The sequence below is a fragment of the Dasypus novemcinctus genome, chromosome 7 (assembly GCF_030445035.2).
Source record: "Dasypus novemcinctus isolate mDasNov1 chromosome 7, mDasNov1.1.hap2, whole genome shotgun sequence".
In the NCBI taxonomy this organism is placed as follows: domain Eukaryota; kingdom Metazoa; phylum Chordata; class Mammalia; order Cingulata; family Dasypodidae; genus Dasypus; species Dasypus novemcinctus.
The window spans coordinates 82,835,737-82,861,401 of record NC_080679.1 but is presented as its reverse complement, the minus strand read 5'-3'; the positions used below and the strand labels follow the sequence as shown (position 1 = coordinate 82,861,401).

General features: G+C 34.9%; 1 protein-coding gene across 3 annotated transcripts in view; it reads right to left on the bottom strand.

The window, feature by feature from the left end:
• The window catches only part of TTC21B (tetratricopeptide repeat domain 21B), a 97,508-nt gene that overhangs the window by 57,201 nt on the left and 14,642 nt on the right, over window positions 1–25,665 (bottom strand). Inside the window, exons 2-7 of one of the 3 annotated variants that reach the window (XM_071216333.1) lie at window positions 19,984–20,113; window positions 19,783–19,893; window positions 18,178–18,367; window positions 16,731–16,897; window positions 14,644–14,766; window positions 11,328–11,485 (exon numbers count right to left, since the gene is read on the bottom strand). In XM_071216333.1, the coding sequence (XP_071072434.1) occupies window positions 11,328–11,485; window positions 14,644–14,766; window positions 16,731–16,897; window positions 18,178–18,241 (512 nt within the window). In that variant the 5' untranslated portion in view covers window positions 18,242–18,367; window positions 19,783–19,893; window positions 19,984–20,113. The remainder of the gene's footprint in view (window positions 1–11,327; window positions 11,486–14,643; window positions 14,767–16,730; window positions 16,898–18,177; window positions 18,368–19,782; window positions 19,894–19,983; window positions 20,114–25,665) is intronic. The other 2 variants (XM_058300708.2, XM_071216334.1) reach the window with 2 other exon arrangements.

Sequence of the window (25,665 nt, the reverse complement as noted above, 5' to 3'; positions counted from 1 at the left end):
CAATTGCTTTTAATGTATGAAGAGATGCTCAATCTCATAATCAATGAAATTAAAACTGAAATAAGGTACTACTCTTCTATTAGATTGTTAAAAAAAAAAAAAACAGTGATAATAGCCAGTATCGGTGACTGGTGAGGATGGATGAGGTGGGGTGGTATTTAGTAGACTATTCACGGGAGTGTAAATTAGCACAACTTTTTAGGAGAGCAATTTGGCCTGAATATCACAATTTTAAACATGTTCACAGAGGCAGTGATTGTAATCTATCCCTCGAATCCATTTTCACCCTATTTGCTTGGGCACATAGTTAAACAACACTTGACAGAAGTCTTTGCAATTACATGTGACCAATGAGAGATGAAGTAATGTATACCATTTCTGGGTTTTTAAGAGAAGTGGAAACCCTGCTCCATACTCTCTTCCCACTTCCATCAGCTGAAAACAATGATTTGAGGTCCTAGGAGATGGGAGAGCAGCAGAATGGAAAAAGTCTGGATCTTCCATTGTTGAAAGAAAGCTGTCTGAGCAATGGTGAGGCCTACCTCTCCCCAAAAAGAAAGTTACATAGGCAAAAGAGAAAACCCCAAAACTATTTTATTGACCATTATATGTTGAGATCTACTTTTTAATAGCAGCTAAGTTTACTCTAATAAATAAATTATCCTTTGACTCATGAGTCCTTCATTTGGGATCAGTCTTTCATCCTACAGAAATTTTCCTTAAGTGTAAAAAGATTGTGCATGTGTGTGTTCACTGTATTATATAGAATAGTCAAAAGTTGAAACAACCTAAATGCCCATCAGTGGGGAAAGATTAATATACTATTTTCACGTCAACTTTATAGAATGATATTCAGTTGCTAAAAAATCATTAAGAGACACACATCTATGGCCAAGTGATTTTTGACAAGGCTGTAAGTACACCCAGCTGGGTTAGAATAGTCTATTCAACAAATGCTGCTGGGAGAACTAGATATCAATATCCACGAAAGGAAGAGGACCTCTATCTCACATCTTAAATAAAAAATTAACTCAAAATGGATGAAAGACCTAAATATAAAAGGTATAACCATAAAAATGTAAGGAAACTTAGAATTTTTGTGGTAAGTGGCAGTCTCTTAAACTTTTTCCCCATAGCATGAGTAACGATAGAAAAAATGAATAAATGGGACCCTCTCAAAATTAAACACTTCCATGCTTCAAGTGACTTTGTCAAGAAGGTAAAAAGGCAGCCTACTCAATGGGAGAAAATATTTGGAAACCACTTATCAGATAAGTGTTTGATTTCCATGTTATATAAAGAGATCATTCAACTCAATGATAAAAAGACAAGCAATGCAATTAAAAAATAGGCAAAAGACTTAGACATTTTTCCAAAGAGGAAATACAAATGATGAAAAAGCAGAATGTTCAACATCACTAACTGTTAGGGAAATGGAGAAATCAAAACTGCAACGAGATATCATTTCACACTGTAGAGAACAGCTATTTTTTAATTAAAAAATCAGAAAACAACAAGTCCTGGAGAGAATGTGGAGAAATAAAAACACTCCTTCACTGTTGGTGGGAACAGAACAGTGCAGCCTCTGTGGAACAGTTTGGTGGTTCCTCAGGAAGCTAAATAAATGCCATATGATTTGGAATTCTGCTACTAGGAATATATTCAGAATAACTGAAAGCAAGGACACAAACAGATATTTGCACACTGATATTCACAGCAGCCTTATTCACAACTACCATAGATAGAAACAACCCAAGTGTCTATTAACTGATGAAAGGATAAACAAAATGTGATATATACATATGATGGAATACTGTTCAGCTTTAAGAAATGAAATTGGGATGCATATGAAAACATGGAGGAACCTTGAGGACACGATGTTGAATGAAATAAACCAGACACAAAAGACAAATATTGTATGGTGTCATTAATACATACTAAATACAATGAGTAAACTCATGGAGTTAAAATCTAGACTATAGATTAGTAGGTTATAAAATGAGGGTTTGAGAAGGGGGAGCCGATGCTTAACGTATATAGAATTTTTAATAAGACTGATGGTAAATTTCAGGAAATAGAGTTGATTTAACACATTATAGTGAGTATAACTAACACCACTGACTTTAAACATGAATATGGCTGAAGGGGGTAGTCTAGGGACATAAATGCCAATACAAAGAAAGCTAGAGGATAATCTTGGGATTGCAAAACATAGTGAGCTTGGTGGTTGATGAGGTTTGTGGATAACAGTACAAATATAAGAATGATCTATGAATTAGAACAAATGTATGTCATTATTGCAAGGAGTTAAGAATATGGTGATACATGGGAAAAACACAACTGACATAACTTATTGACTATAGTTAACAGCAGTGTAGTATTTTGCATCAATGGCAATGAAGGTACTGTATCAATGCTAAGAGTCTACAATAGGAGGATATAATACGGTAAGGGATTTTTCCTTCTGGAGTAAGAAAAATATTCTAAAATTGACTGAGGTGATGACAGTACAACTCTGTGATGAGACTGAGAGTCACTGTGTATATACCTTAGATGGACTATACAAGGCATGGGATTGTATCACAAGTGAACCCATGGTGGTGGATGATGGTTAACAGTACAAATATGAGAACATTTTTACATGAGTTGTAACAAATGTACAATACTGATACATGGTGTTAATAATAGGGTGGTTTATGGTAAAAATACACCTAATATAAGCTTTAGACAATAATATTTGCATTTTCTTTTATTAATTACAACAGGTGTTATAGAATAATGCAAGGTGATAGTGGTGAGGTGTGTATGATTGTTTTGTAAACTCACAACTTCTTTAATAAAATTTTAAAAAAATTAGAATACTGGTGTGAATAAATATAAAAGGATATCCAGGAAATACAAGGTTAAAGAAAAAAACAAGTTTAAAAACAATGAGTCTCTTTTATATCTTAAAAACAGCCCCACAAAATATATACATATATATAAACATACTACACACACAGAAACTAGATAAAAGTATGTAAATATTTAAAATTTTTAAATTACTAGTGCCCAAATTACCATTTCCCACTAAGAGGGATCAGCTCATTTTGTACAAATGGCTAATACTTACTTGGGGCAGTGAATTCATAAAACGAGCTTGGTATCAAATTTTTTTTTAACAAATCAATTTTATCAATACATATTAATAAAGCATACAATTCATCCAAAATATACAGTCAATGGTATTTGGTATAATCACTCAGCTGAGCATTCATCACCTCAGTCATCATTACAGCATTCTTATTTTTCAATAATAATAATAAACAAATAAACAAGAAAATTGTTCACCTCTCAATTTCTTTTGATTCCCCTCCTGTACATAGCTGCTATTTCTGGTTATTCTTACATAATTACTTATTAATTTATTAGGCAGTTTTACTGAGATATGTTCACATACCATATGATCAAAGTGTATAATCAATGGTTTGTAGTATAATCACAATGTTACGCATTCATCACCACAAAAATTTTAGAACCATTTCATTACTCCAAAAAGAAAACTCCACACACCTTAGCAGTCCTTCCTCAGCTCTGTATAGCCACTAGACTTACTTCATTTTTATAAATTGATTTATATTTGCATTTTATATACATGGAGTCATACAATATGTAGTACTCAGTGTCGTAGTGTAGTACTTAGTGTAGTACTTTCACTTAGCATAATTTTTTGTCTGATATTAACTTCTTGCAGTATTTACATTTGTTCAATTTCAAAGAAAAAATTATATATGCAATTTTACCTATAATCATATTTCACATGTGGTTTTATAATGTTGTAGTTGCATGTTACATTCTTTAGCTATTCTTTTAGTAATATACATGACCTCAGACATTTCCTTTAAACCCCTTTCATACTCACATAATAGTACTGCTAGCTACAGATATGTCAGGCTTTCACCTATACTATTCATTTCTGAAGATTAACACATCTTTTTTACCAATTCTGCATAAGTTAACCCTCAACTTTCCATTCTGTAACCTCATTCTATTTTCTGGTGACCCATATTCAAGTTATTAACTCCACAATATATTTAGTTCATAGGAGTACAATCATACAATATTTGTCCTTTTGTGTCTGGCTTGCTTTGCTCAACGTAATGTTCCCAAGTGCCATCCATGTTGTCATGTTTTACGATTTCATTTCTTCTTACAGCTGCATAATATTCCATCATGCAAAAGCACCAGTTTATCCATTCATTTGTTGATGGACACCTGGGTTGTTTCCAACTTTTGGCAATTATGTGTAACAGTGCTATGAGTAACAGTGTGCAGATGTCTGTTCATGGCACTGCTCTCAGTTCTTCTGGGTATATACCCAGTAGTGGTATTGCCACGTAATGTGGCAAATCTATATTAAACTTCTTTAGGAACTCCTAATTAGACCTCCACAGTGGCTATACCAGTCTACATTCCTATCAACAATGAATAAGTGTTCTTTTCTCTGCATGCTCTCCAACAGTTGTTCTATATTTTTAATAGTGGCCAATCTAATAGGTGTGAAATGGTATCTCACTGTAGTTTTGATAAGCAATTCCCTAATCTCTAGTGATATTGAACATTTTTTCATGTGTTTTTATGATATTTGTATTTCTTTTTGGACATTTTGCCCATTTTTTAATAGGGTCATTTGTCTTTTTATTGTCGAGTTGTAGCATCTCCTTATATATCATGGATATTAAACTCTTATCAGATACATCATTTCCAAATATTTTCTCATTGAGTCAGCTGCCTTTTCACCCTTTTGACCAAGTCCTTTGTGGTGCAAAAGTGTTTAATTTTGAAGAGGTTCTATTCATCTAGTTTTTCTTTTGTTGTTCGTGCTTTGGGTGTAAGGTCCAAGAAACCACGACCTACCACAAAGTCTTTAAGGTATTTCCCTACATTTTCTTCTAGTAGTTTTATGGTCCTGGCTTTATATTTAGGTCTTTCAACCATTTTTAATTGATTCTTGTACAAGAAGTGAGATAGGGGCCCTCTTTCATTCTTTCGGTTTTGGATATCCAGTTCTCCCAGCACCATATGTTGAAGAGACTGTTTTGTCTCAATAACATGGTTTTGGTAGGTTTGCTGAAAACCAGTTGGCATTGAGGTAGGGTTTACTTCTAGACTCTCAATTCTATTCCATGGATTGATGCACCTATCTTTATGTCAATACCATGCTGTTTTGACCACTGTAGTTTTGTAATATGTTTCAAGGTCAGGCAGTGAAATTCCTCCCACATCACTCTTATTGTTTTGGCTATTCTGGTGCAGCTTTTCTTTCAAATGATTTTGGTAACTGCCTTTTCTATTTCTGTAAAGTAGGCTGTTGGAATTTTGATTGGTACTGAATTGAAGGTATAAATCAGTTTGGGCAGGACTGACATCTTCCTGATGTTTAGTCTTTAATCCAAAACATGGGATATCTTTCCATTTGTTTAGGTCTTTATTGATTTCTTTTAGTATTGTTCTGTAGTTTTCTGCATATAGGGCCCATACTTCTTTGGTTAAATTGATTCCAAGGTAACTTAATTTTTGTTGCTATTATAGATGGAATTTTTCCCCTTAAATCTTGCTCATATTTTTCAATACTCATGTACAGAACCATTACTGATTTTTGAGGGTTGATCTTGTATCCTGCCACTTCGTTGAACTCCTTTATTAGCTCAAGTAACTTTGTTGTAGATATTTCAGAATTTTCTAAATACAAGATAATGTCATCCACAAATAGCGAGAGTTTTACTTTCTCTTTTCCTATTTGGATGCCTTTATTTTTTTCCTTGTCTAAATGCTCTAGCTAGAACTTATAGCACAATATTGAATAACAATGGTGACCGTGGGCATCCCTGTCTTGTTCCTGATCTTAGAGGGAAAACTTTCAATTTTCCCCAGAGTATGAGGTTGTCTCTGGGTTTTTCATTTGTTTTTTTCGCATTGAGGAATTTTCCTTCTATTCCTATCTTTCTAAGTGTTTTTATCAAGAAAGCATGCTTGATTTTGTAGAATGCCTTTTTCTGCACCGATCAAGATGATCATATGTTTTTATTTTCCTTCAATTTGTTAATGTGGTATATTATGTTACTATATTTTCTTATGCTGAACCAGCCTTGCACACCAGGAATAAATCCCACTTGGCTGTGATGTAAAAGTCTTTTGATATGCTGTTGGATTTGATTTGCAAGTATTTTGTTCAGAATTTTTGCAGCTATGTTCATTAGAAAGATTGGTCTGCAATTTTCCTTTCTTGTAGTATCTTTATGTGGTTTTGGCATTAGGGTGATGTTGGCTTCATAAAACACGCTGGATTAATTTTCCTTCCTCTTCAACTTTTTGGAAAGTTTAAATAGGACTGATGTCAATTTTACTGAAATGCATGTGAAGCCATCTGGTCCTGAACTTTTCTTCATTGGGAGATTTTTGATGACACATTTAATTTCTTTATATGTGATTGGTTTGCTAAGTTCTTGTAGGTTATTTGTGCATTTGTAGGAATTTGTCCATTTCAACTAGGATGTCTAGTTTGACGGCATACAGTTTCTCATGATATCCTTTTATGAACCTTTTCGTTTTTCTAGGGTCAGTCATAACCTCACCCCTTTCAACTCTGATTTTATTTATTTGCATCTTCTCTTGTTTTTTTGTTAGTCTAGCTAGGGGTTTGTCAATCTTACTGATCTTCTCAAAGAACCAGGTTTTGGTTTTATTGATTTTCTCTATTGTGTTTTTGTTTACAATTTCATTTATTTCTGCTCTAATTTTTATTTCTTTCCTTTTGCTTTGCTTTGGGAATAGTTTGCTGGTTTTTTTTGTTTTGTTTTGTTTTTAGTTTCTCCAGTGTTCAGTTAGATCTTTGATTTTAGCTCTTCTTTTTTAATACAGGTGTTTAGGGCTATAAATTTTCCTCAGGACTGCCTTCACTATATCTAAGTTTTGGTAAGTTTTTTCTCAAAAATTTTCATTCGTCTCAATATATTTACTAATATCACTTACAATTTTTTCATTGATGAACTAATTATTAGTGTGTTTTTGAGCCTACATATATTTGTGAATTTACCTCTTTTCAATTTTGATTTCATTTTATTCCACTACGATCTGAGAAGGTGCTTTGTATAATTTCAATCTTTATATATTTTTTGGACTTGCATTGTACCTAACATGTGGTCTACCCTGAGGAAAGATCTATGAGCACTTGAGAGGAATGCATAATCCACTGAGTTTGGGTGCAACATTCTGTGTATGTCTGTCATTCATCATATTTTTCAAGTTCTTTCCCGGGCTTTGGAAATTTTCAGCCATTATTTCCTCAAATACTTTTTCTGCCCATTTTTCCTTCTCTTCTCCTTCTGGAACTCCCATGACACATACTTTGCTGCATTTTGTGTAATTTTTCAGCTCCAAACCTCTGCTCAATTTTTTAATCTCTTTTTCCTTCAATTTTAGCTGTTCTGTCTTCAGCATCACTTATTCTTTCTTATTTAAATTCTGTTGTTGTTTGTCTATAATGTATTTTTGATCTCTGTCGTGTCTCTCATTCTCACAAGCTCTGTTATTCTTCTATTCAGGTTTTCAAACTCTTGTGCATGTTCAATATCTTCTTGATACTATTTATCTCTTTAGCCATATTGTCTTTCAAGTCATTAATTTGATTTTGGAAATTCATGTGCATCTTGTTGATTAGTTGTTCCAAAGCCCGCATCTCTTCTGGGGCTTTGATATATTCCTTTTCTTGGGTCATTTCTTCCATTTTTTCAGTATGCTATTATTTAGGCATCTGATTAGGATGGTGAGTTTACTCAGATGCTCAACTTTTATTTCTTTTGCAGGGATTTAGTGGCGGGAGGCTGTGTTACTGCTGTTCTTTGAGTCTTAGTTCAACCTGATCTGAGCTTTAGCATTATTCCTGTTCATTGTTCAAATCTGGGCCCAGGACCCAGTAGTTGTAGATCACTTCCTAGGGCCTTGGTGAGGGAGGAGTTTTGGGTTTCAATTCTTTTCCTTTCTCCCTCTCTTTTCTGGGTGGTGTCCAGCCTTCCCCTGGTGTCCTACACCCTAGAAGAATTTTTTTCCAGGCCATTTCTGCCTGTCCTCTAGGTATTTTTCTGGAAGAAAAGAGTTCTGTGTCTTTCTAGTCCACCATCTTCCAGGAAGTTCGACAAGGAAACTTTTAAAGAATCCTAGGATCATATTAAAAAGACTTAAGAGGTGACTTTAAGAGGCGTCTAATGGCCAAAGACGAGGCTATTTGAAGAATTATAATAACTAAAATGGCTTGAAATACTTAAATTTAAGTCCATGTCATGTAAACAAGCAGACAAACAAAGCCAAACTACTAGTCAATTGATCTACACTGGAGGATGCTAGGGAAATTTCTTTTGAAACTTGGAAAAAAAAAGTACTCAAGCATTTATCCTTTTACTTCTTTCTTTCTTTCTTTTCTTTTAGGTACCAAGAGTTGGGGATTGAACCTGGGATGTTGTATGTGGGAAACCAGCACTCACCACTGAACCACATTGGCTTCCCTGAATTGGCTTTATCATTTGTTTTGCTTATTGTTTTTGTTTTTTCAGAAGGCACTGAACTGGGGATCTCCCGTGTGGGAGGTGGGTGCTCAACTCCTTGAACCACGTCTGCTCCCCTATTCTACTTTTTTAAAATGAACTCTTCCTCTAGGTAACAAACTACAAGATGAGAAGATCTTTTTTATAGAAGTGTTCCAATTAAGAAATGAAGAAAGATGGATAAATTCAAATATAGCCACATTGTAATCACTCATGAACCAAATATTTGGGCATGAAACATGGATGGGTGCTAACACCACAGAAAGAGAGACAAGAAGGTATTATGTATGTATGAAACTCTTGATGGAAGAATACATCACCACTTAAAAATTGCTAAAAAAAAAAAGAGTGTGAATTTAATTAAGCCTCTAGCTCCAGTTGCCAACTCACAAGAAAGAGCTACATGTTTAACTACACCATGGTGGACAATCAGCAAAATCCAGATCATGGAAAAGCTATAGGACAAAAATACTGGTTTCATTAACTGAAAACACAACACAAAGAAAGAGTGGTAGAGGGAGAGAAAGAAATGAGAGAAAGATAAATAGGAACCTATAGACTTAAAAGACATATCAATTAAAATTTGATTGGATATTCGAAACTATTTTTAATGTTTTAGATGTAATAATTACATTGTTGTTATATTTTTAAAAATCTATTTTTTAAAAAAATTACTCTATTATTTTTTTTTAAGATTTATTTATTTACTTTATTTCTCTCCCCTTCTCCCCTCCCCTCCCCCCACCCTGGTTGTCAGTTCTCTGTGTTTTTTTGCTGTGTCTTCTTTCTGTCCGCTTTCTGTTGTCAGCGGCATGGGAATCTGTGTTTCTTTTTATTGCGTCATCTTGTTGTGTCAGCTCTCCATGTGAGCAGCACCATTCTTAGGCAGGCTGCACTTTCTTTCACGCTGGGCGGCTCTCCTTATGGGGTGCACTCCTTGCATGTGGGGCTCCCCTATGCGGGAAACACCCCTGCGTGGTACGGCACTCCTTGCGTGCATCAGCACTGCGCATGGGCCAGCTCCACACGGGTCAAGGAGGCCCAGGGTTTGAACCGCGGACCTCCCATGTGGTAGACGGACGCCCTAACCACTGGGCCAAGTCCGCTTCCCAAAAATCTAATTTTTTGTAATACATACTGCTGTATTTACAAATGAAATGATACAGTGTTTTGAATTTGCATCAAAATAAATTTAAGGGAGAAAGTGAATGAGATTGACCATATGGTGATGGTAGTGGGGAGCAGGAGAAAAGGGCTTTGTGATGCTATTCTGTCTACTTTTATGTATGTTTGAAAGTCTCCATAATAAAAATGTTAAAAAAATATTATCTTGAGATGCTGGAAGGGGAAGGGGAAGGGGAAGAAACTCATTTTTTTCTTTTATACACATATAAACCAAAAATTAACAGTTGTTATTGGAGAACCTTAACAGGAACGATAGAAAATTGTTTTCAAAGGCGTTGCCAAGAGGTTAAATAAGCCCCAAGGCAGTCACTTATATTTTGTCTGACATGGATTAGAAACAGGGAATGTTTGCAAATCATTTACTCTGAAGATTCTAAAACTATAAATCTTAATCGATACTGAAGTAAAGCTGACGTTCTACGCAATTTATGCTTCATCTTTATCTTGAAAGATTACTGTCCAGTGTTGCATGAGAAGTTCTACTGTGACATCCTGATTTTAAGAGCTAGTTGTTACCACTTGTAAAACTGACTCCTGTAAATTCAGTATTTAGGTTATTTGAATTCATTCTTAGGGTTGTCATCAGGATAAAAAGTGCTATTATTGTTCTTAGCACTACAACAGTTTATCATCAACATCATTGTCATCACTGCTGTTATTCTAGCTGTTAAGCCAAAAGCCTTGGAATTATCCCAAACCCATCATCTCCTGGCCAAAACATATCCAGATTCCAACCACTTCACACTTCTGCCACAACCACTGTCTTCCCTACCGCCACTTCTCATTTAGATTATTTCAACGGTGTCCAAAACGGTTTCCTTGCTTCTGTCCTTGCTGTCTTCCCCTTAGCCTGTTCTCAACCCAGCATGGTGATTCTTTTAAGTTGAATCATGTCATTTCTATCTCCAAGACCCTGCAATGATGTCCCACTTGAGAAGAAAAACCAAAATCCATATAAAGGCTGACAAAATCTTTCAAGACCTGTCACTCTCTCTCCCTCCCATCCTTCCTCTCTGACCTCACTGCTTAATCATCTCACCCTTACCTCCTCCCCAGTACTCCTTGAACATATGACACATATTCCTGCTCGAGGTCTTTGCCCTTGTTTTTCCTTCGTCCTGCAGTCTTCTCTCAGATATCCGCACGGCTTTTTACTCAAATGCCATCTACTAAGTGAGGCCTTCCCTGACCATCCCATAAAACCAAACCCTGTACACTCACTATTTTATTTTTCTGCGTATCTTTCCTCCACAGCACTTGTGATTTTCTAACATATTATATAATTTACTTTTTTTTTCTATTTATGATATGGTTCCTCTCACTTCCATATAAGCTTAATGAGTGTCTTGCCTAAAAGAGTGTATGATTTACAAGTAGTACTCAGATAATTAAATAAATTCAATCATTTTTTTAAAAAAGCAATGCAATGTTAAGTTTTTCCTCAATTCTGTATTGTTTTGAAAAAATTTAAAAAATTAAGATAATAAAAGATACAGATGTTTCTTCTCAAAACTATAACCAGATTAAAAGATGTTTGTCATCTTTTTTCTTTTTTTACTTAACCTTTGTGCTGTTTCAACTGTCTGGTCCCAATCCTGCAAGGCTAGTTGTAATTTCATTTTCTTTACAAATGCAGGAAGAAAGCTTGGAAAGTTCACAATTATCTGGTTCACAGTCTCCAAAGCACCTGAATAATTTTGACGAATCTCAAGGCAATGTGCCTGGTGAAAGGGAAAAGAAAGTGACATCAAAACTGTGGTCATACACACAAAGGTTCTCACAACTGTTATCCCAAATAAGCATATAGTTTATTATCTTCTATATTCTTGTCTTACCAGTTTTTTATAAGGAATAGTTGTCAATTTTATAAGAAAGACAAAAGTTTAAAACATCACACAACAGTAAAAATATATTGCATAAACAATTTCATTTTAAGATCTGCATTTAAGTAACTGAGAAATATCAATATAGGATAAAAATTTTTTAAATATGATTTTAGAAATACCACACAACAAAAAAATTTTCTACTCTTACCCTTTTAGAATAAATTATTTCCAGGGCATTTGCAAGTAGCAGCTGACATTAAAGGACTTTTTAATCTATTTTTAAAATTACTTCCATCTGAGCCTCCTCTTGACATACAGGTGCAATGGACACAACCAATCCAATATCCACATAGAAGAGGTGGCATTGGATTGGGAAAAGTGGACATGGTGGCTGATGGGTATGGGGAAAGGCAGGAAGAGATGAGAGGTGAAGGCGTCTTTGGGACATGGAGCTGCCCTGGATGGTGCTTCAGGGGCAATCATCGGACATTGTAAATCCTCCCAGGGCCCACTGGATGGAATGGAGGAGAGTATGGGCCATGATGTGGACCATTGACCATGAGGTGCAGAGGTGCCCAAAGATGTACTTACCAAATGCAATGGATGTGTCATGATGATGGGAACGAGTGTTGCTGGGGGGAGGGGGGAGAGGTGGGGTGGGGGGGTGGGGTTGAATGGGACCTCATATATATATTTTTAATGTAATATTATTACAAAGTCAATAAAAAATTAAAAAAAAATTAAAAAAAAAAAAAAGAAAAGGAAAAAAAAAAATTACTTCCAGATCAAAGAAGGTATGACTTTAATGAACAAAGAAACAACTCCCTCTACCTCAACAATTTCACTTCTAGGAATTTATCTTAAGGTTATAATTGGACAAGACTACAAAAAAGCATACAGAAAATATTTATGGCAAAACTATTTATAATAGAAATAATAAAAATAATATCAAATGTCCACAAAGAATTTAATTACGGCATATGTATTTAATAAAATGATTATGTAGATTTATAGATCTATATTTACTGAAAAGAAATAAAGAATACTGTAACTGGTTATCTCTAGGTGATGATATTTATTTTCTCACTAAATGCTTTTTTTTTTAATATCCATGTGTTACTTTTATAATCAGGAAAATAAAGCTATAAATACTATAGGTAATGTTTTAAAAACAAATAAGGAAGCACATTTATCACATCAGATTTTTCAGATGTACCTCTAAATTTCCTTTAATAAAAATTTGGTTCTAGTATATCTCAGTGAAAATGAGCATTTAGTCTCAATGGATTTGTGACAGAAATGCAATATATTCCTGAAATCAATTGTAGATTATAATTCCATAGATTAAAGGAAATATATGAAAACCACCCAAAGATGCCACGAATAAGTCAAAATAAATGGCTATCATTTAAGTTTCTAACCAGTTGATGATAATAGGAAAGAAATTAATGTTGGCAATTTTTAAAAATTGCATTTGCTGTTAGACTCTACCTAGACAGTTGGTACGACAAATTAGCTAAACCATGTTGCAAAGACCTTATGCATGTGTCCATATGCTCAGTTTGTGACTTCCTGTATAAACACAGAGTAGCAGATTAAACTAACAAAATTTGCTGTGTATTTGGTTCCTAATCCCTGGTTGAAATGAATTTGATGCAACCTTATTTTTGAATTAACTGAAAAATAAATAAGAATACACTATTGAAATGGGCTATATCAGAAAAAGAATTAAAGTCAATCTTTACTATTGGAGGAAAAATTGAATTCCTTCCCAAATTGCTTATATTAACACCTGAAATAGCCCTGCCCTAAAAGATTAACAACTAGCTTTTCCTTAAGGAATAGAGAAAAAGAAGGGAAAGAAAGCTTTAAAAAAAAAATCAAAACTTGCCAAATGCCCAATTCCTAGAGCAGTGCCACTGGGTAAAAATTGAGCCTAGTTTGTCTGAATACTAGTTGCCCTGTATCAAAACCCTGAATAAGCTCACCATCCTATCAACAGACTTGAACAAGAAAAGCAATGTGGGAATATTAACAAGAGCTAAGGCACTCTTCCCCTCCTCTATTTCTCTTTATCCCCCCAATTATTGCTTATCTATTCTATCCTATATAAATTTTCTTACTTTTTGCCAAATTAAAATAAAATAAATTGTAGGCATTCCTGAAGGCAGCAATGTGGATTGAAGAGAGAACTGAATTAAATATTTCCACCTACCAGTGATTTCTAATGAGTCTGTCAATGGCTCATCCTTCACCATATAAGTCAAATCACTTTACTTCTCTGCTCAACACTTTCCAGTGGCTTCTGTATCACTGGAAGGAAAAGCTAAAGGCCTTACAGAACTCACTCAGCCTTTCTTCACTTCCCCGTGCCCATACACGTCCATGCCTGCCTTCTTTCCCTCCAATCTCCATTTTTACTCTTGTCCTCACTTATCCATTAGCCTCCCGGCCTCTCTTCTATCCCCTGAACATGCCTTAGGCATTTACACTATTTCCTCTACCTGGAATGCTTTTCCACAGATGTCCACAGATCTTTGTTCCTTACTTCCAATAAGTCACTGTCTTTGACCACCTCATTTAAAATTGCAAGTCACAAACTGGCTTTCCTTCTTTCCCTACTTCATTTTTCCACTGCACTTATCTCTTTCTAATATACTATATAATTTATTTTTCTTATTGTTTGTCTCTACCACAGGAATATAAGCTCCACACAAAAGCAGGTTTTGTTCTGTTCAGGGTGTATACCTAGTAGCTAGAATGATGCCTTGCACAGATGTGACAAACAATAAATTTTTGTTGAGGAAAGAATAAATGAAGCAACAAAAGAAAAAACAAATAAAACTGACCCAGGACTCAGGAACTTTTGTAGGGAATACATTTCTTTTTTTTTTTTATACATTTTTTTTGGTTATTACTCATTGTCCTACACAAATGGACTTGAGAACTGACAACAGTAACATGAAAATTATCTTTTGAACTAGTTTTGTTGAATAAATTTAAACACTATGAATAAATTTAAACACGACTTATTTACATTAAGTCCAACTCACCTTACCCAGCAGAGCAAAAATATCATTACCATCTTGCAATCCTTCTTCAAAATACCTTAGTGCTTTTTTAGTATAAGGTTCTTTTCCTCTTGTAATATCAAGCCATGCTCTCAAAATCTGTCCCTGTAAAATGAAAATTCTACTATTAGGTCTATTTTTTGTAAATGAAAGAAATAAGTACTGATGAAAGAGCCAAACCTAGTAACATTTTTTTGTAACTAGTAATAGAAGGTACCAAATAAGGTTATAAACAATAAAATTTTGTGCAGTAAAACAGCTTTTGAACCCTGGCCAGCCAGCATAGTCTTGGAAACTATATTTTATTATGAACTTCAGCCTTAAAGATTACTACTTTGCTCAATATTAGAAATAAATGTCAAATATTTCATTAATATTAAAATCAATGTTCTTATCTAGTACTAAGCCAGGAAAATAGGATTAATAATTATTAAACATGCAAGTAAATATATCAAAAGAATTTTGCCACCTCTTTTTGGTCAAGCTGACCAAACAAACTGAGATGGAAAAACAGATGTCTTACTTTCACATATAGTAAAGATTAAGGTAATCTGGCAATTATTCTCTTGACCTCTGTGACCACTCCAGTGAGTTTCAAATGAAAGGATAAATGGCCTCGGAAATAAAAAATTTATAAACCTTTAGCTAAGATTATATTTATCTCCCATATTTCACATGAAAAGACAGATATGAATGCTAAAAAAATATTAATTCCATTCACTAGATCAGTGTCCTTAATTGAATGGTGTCAACTACTGTATTTGTGTAGATGAGTCTAACCTACATTTCTAGCCCAATGCCTTTTCTAAATTTTTCTTCTCTTTTTCTAAAAGTTCATTTACTATCTCCATGTCACTGTTTTGCCAGTGTCTGAAGTATAACATGTCTTACATCAAATATGTCACCTTCCTCCAAGCCTCGCTCTTCAACCCAATGTATTTTCTCTTTGTGTTAACTGGTCTCAGTACTATTCAGGCTTAATACCTCAGAGACATACTTGATATCTAACACCTCACTACCTTTGCCCTACTACTTATCATCAGTTGATAAGTCCCATGGGTATTAATTAATTCTCAAATTTATAAGCACTCTACAATATTGAAGTGTACAATCTCGAAATCTGCCAGAAAGCACTACTTTTTTTTTTTTACCCTATTCTAGTTTCTCTCCAGACCAGTTTATTCTACATACCATTGTTGAAACCAATGTACTCTAAATGCATCACTCTCATAATTAAAAACCTTCAAAGGTTTCTCAGTATTATCAGATTAGATACAAACTTTTATATCTAGCAGTCAAGATCCTTAAATTTGCTCCAACCCACCTCTCCAAGCTTTTCTCCCACTAACTTTATCTATGTACTCTATGACCAGTCAAGTCAGGTTTTTTACTGTACCTGGAACTGAAATATCTCCTTGTTTTTCTCATTCCCATCTATCTTTTCTCACTTTGGGGGTATCTATTTTCCTTTTCCATATCACTGCCTGTTGAAACTGTGTCTATCTTTCAGGTTTTAGCTCAAGTACTATTTCCTTTGACAAACTTTCATTTCATTTAAGTATTTAAAATAGTACCTAGCACAAAGTCAGCAAGCAATAAATGTTAGCTATTATTCTCTTGAGCACTTTAAAAACACCTCTCTCAAACCATTTGTAATTTTTCTCACATTATTAGCTATGTTCTCTATGCCACTACTAGATTAATCATTCATGAAAGTAAAACCTGTCTTTCTTATCTTTGTATTAATAGTATGAATAATGGTGCCTTTATACCTAGAGCTGTTAAATAAGGAGAGAGGAATGGAAGGAAAGAGAGAAGGAAGAAAGACATGGGAGAAGAGGAGGGCAGCATGGAGTGAGGTATGGGCAGATGAACAGATGGATCTTTTCAAGGGTTAATATACACAGCATAAGAGAATCACAATTTTACATAGAATGAAATATTAAAATACAGCTGCTATTTTATGAGAATAGAGTGGGTGATAACAAAGAACTGAAGAGCAGATACTAATAAACATATAAATAATATAAGTAAATAAGTTACTATTTCAAATTAAGAAAACTAGCTACCTCTTTACTACCATTTGACATTTTGATCATTCTGTCAATATATTCTCTCGCCTTATCATGACGACCAATGTGCCATAAAAATAAGCCAGCATGGTACAAAGCCTTCTGTCCAGCTACTTTACGTTGCTCCTTCACTCTGGCGTCTGATTCCAGAATAGCTTCTCTATCTGAGGGAATAAAAAGCATTAAATGAAAACTAAATTATAGATCAGTGTTGATCTAGTGATCAAGTGCTTACTTATAATAAGATGAGATGATCACAAGGTCAGAGAATTTATTCCTTTTCTCTATAGCAGCACTATTAGAAAAAATAATGCAAGCCACATACATAATTTTAAATTTTCTAAGAACCAAATTAAAAAAAATAAAGAGCACCAGTGAAATTAATTTGAATAACAAATTTTATTTAGCCTGATATAATAAATATTATGACTTCAACACGTAATTGATATAAAAATTGAGATATTTTGCATTCTTTTCTCCTTATTAAGTCTTTGAAATCTGGTGTGCATTTTATACTTACAGCATATCTCAATTCAGATGTGAAATTTTCTTCATAAACACTTGATCTATACTGAGATTTCATAAAATTTATTGGTGAAAAAGCAAATTCACAACTCATACTGTTCCAGATCTACTTGAAAGTTTTCTAATAACTATCAGTTTTAAATTAAAAAATAAATTATGCAGAATTAAAAATTCAGTCCCTCAGTCACACCAGCCACATTTCAAGTACTCAGTATGGTTAATAGCAGTACTGGAAAGTGCAGCTGTACAATTCATGTCTTTCCCAAAACATAAAGGCTATATATGCAAACATTTATTAAAAATAAGACTTGAAAAAATTTGTAATGATTCTAAAATGATGCAATTATTAGGGGCAGACCCAGGGCTAGTAGTCAAATTATATGACTCTCAAATCCAATTTAAAACTATATATATAACATATATTTCTGTTTTAGGGTTATGTCGCAGCTCTATGAAAGGGTAATGTAATTACTGTTTACTTACACGGTTTAACTGACTACTCAATTGCTCAATATCCTTCTAACAACTCTAATCACTTTGATTAAATTTACTATAATGAAAGCTTCTGAGGACACAATTATATCAAAATCTTGGATCAAATCAGAATCAGGATTAGCTATGCAATATGGAAGAAGAAATGCAAAGTTTAGAGCTTTGATTTTAATGGCTCTCCCTTTTAGAAAATGGCACCCAAAGACAGGTTTGTGGCTCTTAAGTCCAAGGAATATGTAAGGTATAGTTTCATGGCCTTAGAAAACATAATTGGCAGGAAGACCTCTTTCCCCCATTCCCACATATTCATAAGTTTTAATTAAACAGCCAGGATATAGAAAATAGAAAAAAACTCATCAGGGCAGGAGCAGGCATTATACTTCTCATCCCAGATTTCCATCTGTGTCCCTGATGGGGTCTGAGTTACCTGTGACACGGTCTGCACAAAGTTGGCTCTTGCCAGATCTCAGCTCAAGTTCTTCCTTTTTCATAGCCTGTTTACAATCAGGGCTTACTTGAGCATTCAAGAAGAACCTTCACTAATAATCTATGACTTTACCAGGCAATATTTACAGACCTCTGGGCCTCAAATGAAGTTCAAGTCCATTCAGCATCATCTATAGTGGAAAGCAAAATCAGTACTCAGCTGTCCCTAAACAATATTTTGGGCTTCATCTTTTTAGTGTCCTGGAAATCACATTTCTCAACAGAATCAATGCTGCATTCTTAAAAATTAATTGAACACTTGATTCCAGGAAGAAAATAGTTTGTACTAATTTCTTTTCCTAGACCTACTTACTACTGCTCTTCTATATAAATTCTCTGTTCCAGGTACACACTCTCCCTGGAGCACAGAGAAAAGGGATTCATGAGAGCCTAATCCTGAACCACCTTCAATCGCCCCTGTCATTTTCCTGTCTGGCAAATATTCTTCATATTCAAATCCTCTAAGTCCTTCAAAGAGCAGATTAAATCCCATCTCTCACAAAGCCTTTCAGCTTCGTCTTGTGGATGAACAATACGCATCATTTTCAAATAATTATTGAATTACTTGTTCCATTTCTTACAGCTTTATTTAACAGTAATGTTGGAATTTAATATTTGCAGGTTTTATATGTTTTTTCTCAACTCAATTAGAAGCTGAGGTCACAGATCATTTCTTACAATTCTTTTATAGCTTCTAACTGCACTTGGTACAGGCTCCTTCAGAAAGTAAACACCTAATTGTTACATGTATTTACTTACTAAATATATTAATGTTTTAAATAACTTTTAATGGATTTGTGCATATCAATGTGGGTGAAGAAAAAACTGTTTCTTATTTGGTTATTATTTAATCTTTTGAAAAGGTATCTATATTAACAATCTTATTAACTATTACTGCATATATATGGAAGAATACAACTCTATTTCTTCATTATTATCTATAACTTTGATATTCTTTTGCTTCAGCCAATAACGTTACACTATCCACTAAGACAGTTCATGCAACTTTAATTGCTAATTTATGAGTAAGGTTCCTTCTCTAATCTCATCTTATTTCCTAATCTACTATTGGCTAAAAATCTGCTGAAATTTTTCCACGAGCTAGCCCCTATGGAGGGGAGCAAAGGCCATTAAGATACAGCATCTTTAAAAAATAAAAAACAAAGGAAAAAAAAAAAGAGTACAAGAAATAAGCTGTACACAGCTATATATTTGCAAATAACCACTTGTGAAATTGGCTGCTGTAGAGCAATTAATGGACTTGCTTTTACACTGGCCTTTTTTTTTTTAATGACAATTTATAAAATACACTCATCTTAAGTTAACTCCACCCGACAGGATATAAGCAATATGAAAGCAATATAAGATACATATTCCTTATGCACAATGAACTTATAACCTTGTCAGAAAGATAAAACATATATGGTATTAATAGTACCTATAGGCAATATATAGTACAGTACAATGATACTGAATATGATAATTATGAAAACTCAAAATGAGGTGAGTAGGACAAAGGCCTAAGCAGTGTACTTAAATACTATACCTGGATTAGGACTCATTTTATGGGCGTATATTAGTGCAATTAGAGAACAAAGTGATACATCTTGTTTATTTTTAATAGCTTCAAATTCTCGAAGAGCTTCTTGAACTTTACCTGAAAATCAAGATTATGATGTGAAAAGATGTCCTTAGTGCAAGGCAAGAATTTAAAACTGACAGCACATGTTTATTAATCAGCACATACCTTCCATCAATGTACCATAGGCATAATAAAACCTGAAGATTGGATCACTGCCATACCTCTTAATTCCTTCACTGGCAACAATTATCACATGATGAAAATATCTCTCTTGACAATAGTAATTAATCAAAATCTAAAAGAAAATAAGAACTAAAAGTCAAAAAAAGGGGGGGGTGGGTTTGGTGGTCTGATTTACTCAGAAGCAGGCATCAATCTAAAATCTTAAATAATCTAAAACTTAGGATAATATTATTTTTCTTCCAAGTTCCTTAAAATTAAGGAGTAGCACTCAATAGTCAGTATTTTCAAACAGAATTAATACAAAATTATTGAAATAATTTAGTTTTTCCCAACAATTTTAATCTTTTTCCAAATTTTTTTTACTGAAATCAAGCTACTTTTCATGTCTGTCCATATTTTCACAATTTAGAAAACAGAAAAATCAAACAAAAAGCTGTATTAAAAACAAGGACAGCAGGAGTTGCTGAAGGCGGGGAAAGGAAGAAGAGATGTGATATGGGGGCATTTTTGGGACTTTGAGTTGTCTTGAATGATACTGCAGGGGCGATGCAGGCCATTATATATCCTGTCATAACCCACTGAATGGACTGGGAGAGAGGGTAAACTACAACGTAAACCATAATCCATGCTGTGTAGCAGTGTGCCATAATGTATTCATCAAATGCAATGAATGTGCCACACTGATGAAAGAGGTTGTTGATGTGGGAGGAGTGGCGAGAGTAGGGAGTGGGGTATATGGGAACCTCATATATTTTTTAATGTAACATTTTGTGTGATCTATGTATCTTTTAAAAATATATATATAATAAAAGATAAAAAAAAAGATGAGACTTCCATTACTAGACTGTAGGTTTCTTTAAAAAACCAAAAAACTGTGCTTCTCCTTTTAGTAATAGTAATTTGTAATGACAAATTAAACACATAGCAATTTACTGTCAATTGCTATCTTAGTTACTTTATATCTGAATTCTGCAACAAATGATTGCCTGTAAAGAATAAATGATTGGGGGGAGGCAAGATGGCGGCGGAGTGAACTTCCCGGTTACTAGCTCCTGGGGGGAATCGGCTGGGAGGCGTCGGAGACTCTTTGGGACCGGCTGTTTCGGGATTTTTCCTGGTCCGGAGGTGTCTGGACATCGATTTGGAGGGAAGGTAAGAGAGAGGATCCATCTGTGAAATATACACGGAGATCCCAGCTACGTGTGGAGGATTCCCTCCTTGGGTAGGTGGAGCCGAGGCAGCTAGCACCGCGCGGAGCCCCAGCGGGCGGCGGCCAGGGTAGCCGAGTCCGGCCGAGCCCGGCTGAGCCGCGGCGGGCGGAGGGGTGGAGCCCGGCTGAGCTCGGCCGAGCCCAGCCACGCCACACCGGGCCGTGGTGGGCGGCGGGCGGGGGACCGGAGCCCAGCTGAGCCCAGCCGAGCCTGGCGGCGGGGTTTCTGTTCTTTGGTTTTTTGTTTGTTTGTTTTTTTATTTTTTATTTTTTAATTTTTTGTTGTTGTTGTTGTTGTTGTTGTTCTTTTTTTTTTTTTTTTTTAATCCTCTCTTTCTTGTCCCCAATATTCTTCTTATACTATTTTACCTTAACAATACAATAGGTCCTACAGGAAATACCTCACATTTGCTGGGTGTCCTCACCCTCCACTGCCTCATTTCTCTGTGAATAGATTTAGCCTATCTACACTATCCTCTTTCCCCTACAACTTGATATCCTCCACCATCTGCTATCTCTCCTATATTCCATCTCCCTTTCTTTGATCCACAAAGTGTCTAACTCTTAATTTCTAATACCTTTGTTTAGTTTTCCATCTGGTATTCGTCCCTGAAACTATTACCTTTCTTTTCTCTTTCCCTCTCTCACGAAAACAATAGCCTCTTAGTACGTACCACATTCCTCCCATATTCAGTCGTCTACCTCATTATAGGTACTTTCCTACTACTATAACTCTACACAATTTACATGATCTAACCTCCATCCTCCCAGAACTCATATTGTTGCTTTGTAAACATATATCACCAATACTACTTCACACTTTCTCCTTCCTTACACAATTGACTTTCCCCAGCACTAATACTTTCCTTTAAAGTGAGCTTAACTAGCAATAAGAAATTGGAAAAAGAAGAACAAAGTGACAAAGAGAAGATATAACACTTACGCAAAAACAACAGCTAATTAATCTCCAAGACTAGACAAAGAAGCTAAGGAACTGATTAAACCCGTCAAAGAAAAAATGTTGACAAGACAGCAACAAAAATCTACAAACCAAACCAGTAATCAGGAAAACATGGCTGAATCCAATCAACAAACTGAAAATCAGGAAGGGGGGCAGGACTTCGCACAAGCAATGAAAGATCTCAGAACATTTATCACTGACAAATTTGATGAAGTAATGAAAGAGGTTAACAGCGTGAAGACAACACTTGGAGGGGAAATTGCAGACATGCGCAAAAAAATAACAGATATGATGGAAATGAACACCACAAATCAAGAAATCAAAAATACACTTGCAGCAAATATCAGCAGACTAGAAGAGGCAGAGCAGAGAATTAGTGATGTGGAAGACAGTGCATTGGAAATCAAACAGATAGTAGAAGTGGTCAATAAAAAGGTAGAAAAAATCCAGATAGGACTTAGGGACCTGAATGATAAAGCAAAACGCTCAAACATACGTATTATAGGCATTCCAGAAGGAGAAGAGAAGGGAAAGGGGTCAGAAGGAGTGTTGCAGGAAATAATGAATGAAAACTTCCCAAATCTACTGAAAGAGACAGATGTACATATCCAAGAAGCACAGCGCACTCCACTGGTCATAAATCCCAACAGGCCCACCCCAAGACATATACTTGTCAAATTATCCAATGCTCAAGACAAAGAAAAAATTCTAAAAGCAGCAAGAGAAAAGAAAACCATCACATACAAGGGAAACTCCATAAGATTAAGTGCTGATTTCTCATCTGGAACGATGGAGGCAAGAAGGCAGTGGTATGATATAGTCAAGGTACTAAAGGAAAAAAATTTCCAACCAAGAATACTCTATCCAGCTAAACTAGCATTCAAAAATGATGGAGAGTTCAAAATATTCACAGATAAACAGAAACTGAAAGAGTATATCAACAAGAAACCTCCCCTTCAAGAAATTCTTAAGGGAATTCTGCAGGAAGAAAGGAAAAAACAGGACAGTCAGAGATGGAGAAGAGTGTAAAAGCAACAAGAAAGACAAAAATAGAAGGGGAAAATAAAATAATACAAACAAAATATAACAAACACAAATCCAACCAAAATATGGCTACCATAAATAACTCTCTAAACGTAATAACACTGAATGTCAATGGATTAAACTCACCTATCAAAAGATTCAGACTGGGACACTGGATAAGGAAATACGACCCATCTATATGCTGCCTACAAGAGACACATCTTAGACCCAGAGACTCATGGCGGTTGAAAGTGAATGGCTGGAAAACAATCATACAAGCAAACAACAACCAAAAAAAGGCAGGAGTAGCTATATTAATATCAGACAAAATAGACTTTAAATGCGAAACAATTGTGAGAGACAAAGAAGGATACTATATTTTAGTGAAAGGGACAATTTGTCAAGAAGATCGAACAATCATAAATATTTATGCTCCTAACAAGGGCGCCTCTAAATATGTGAGGCAAACGCTGGAAAAACTAAGTGAAAGAATAGATGCATCTACAATTATAGTGGGGGATTTTAATACACCACTATCAACTCTGGACAGAACATCTCAAAAGAGAATCACTAAAGAAACAAAACATTTGAACAGTATATTAGAAGAGCTGGATCTAATAGACATATATAGATCATTACACCCAAACACAGCAGGATATACATTTTTCTCAAGCGCACATGGAACATTCTCCAAGATTGACCATATGCTAGGCCACAAAGAAAGGCTTAATGAATTCAGAAAGATCGAAATCATACAAAACAATATCTCTGACCACAGTGGAGTCAAGCTGGAAATTTGCAAGGGACAGAGACCCAGACTTCACACGACAATTTGGAAATTAAACAGCACACTCTTAGAAAAACAGTGGGTCAAAGAGGAAATCTCAAAAGAAATCAATGACTACCTTGAAACAAATGATAATGATAACACAACATACCAAAATTTATGGGATGCAGCAAAAGCGGTACTGAGAGGGAAATTTATAGCCATAAATTCATATATCAAAAAAGAAGAAAGAGCAAAAATTGAAGAACTAACTGCACATTTGAAGGAATTAGAAAAACAACAACAAAGTAACCCAACAGGAAGAAGAAGGAAAGAAATAACAAAGATAAGAGCAGAACTAAATGAAATAGAAAATAAGAAAGCACTTGAAAAAATAAACAAGACCAAGAGCTGGTTTTTTGAGAAGATCAACAAAATTGACAAACCTTTAGTGAGACTAACAAAGAAAAAAAGAGAAAAGATGCAAATACACAAAATAAGAAATGAGAAAGGTGATATCACCACTGACCCCACAGAAATAAAGACTATCATAAGAGGATACTTTGAAAAACTATATTCCAACAAAAATGACAATTTAGAGGAAATGGACAAATTCCTAGAAATACATAAGCAGCCCATACTGACGAAAGAAGAAATTGATGATCTTAACAAACCAATCACAAGCAAAGAGATAGAATCAGTCATTAAAAATCTCCCAACTAAGAAGAGCCCAGGGCCAGACGGCTTCACAGGGGAATTCTACAAAACATTCCGGAAAGAACTAACACCAATCCTGTTGAAACTATTCCAAAAAATCGAAACAGAAGGAGCACTGCCTAATTCCTTCTATGATGCCAACATTACCCTAGTACCAAAGCCAAACAAAGACACCACAAGAAAGGAAAATTACAGACCAATTTCTCTAATGAACCTAGACGCAAAAATACTTAACAAAATACTTGCTAATCGTATTCAACAACACATTAAACGAATTATACACCATGACCAAGTGGGATTTATTCCAGGTATGCAAGGATGGTTCAACATAAGAAAATCAATCAATGTAATACACCATATAAACAGATTGAGAGAAAAAAACCACATGATTATATCTATAGATGCAGAAAAGGCATTTGACAAAATACAGCACCCCTTCCTGATAAAAACACTCCAAAAGATCGGAATACAAGGAAACTTTTTGAACATGATAAAGAGTATATATGAGAAACCTAAAGCCAACATTGTTTACAATGGCGAAATCATGAAATCCTTCCCTCTAAAATCAGGAACAAGACAAGGATGCCCATTGTCTCCGCTCCTATTTAACATTGTCTTGGAAGTACTGGCTCGAGCACTGAGACAAGAACCAGATATAAAAGGCATTCAAATTGGAAGGGAAGAAGTCAAAATTTCATTATTTGCAGATGACATGATCCTATATATAGAAAACCCTGAGAGATCTACAACAAAGCTCCTAGAACTCATAAATGAGTTTAGCAAAGTCGCAGGTTATAAGATCAATGCGCAAAAATCAGTAGCATTTCTATACACCAATAATGAGCAAGATCAGGAGGAAATCAAGAAACAAATACCATTCACAATAGTAAATAAAAAAATCAAATACTTAGGAATAAATTTAACTAAAGAGGTAAAAAACTTATACATCGAGAACTATACAAGATTGTTCAAGGAAATCAAAGAAGA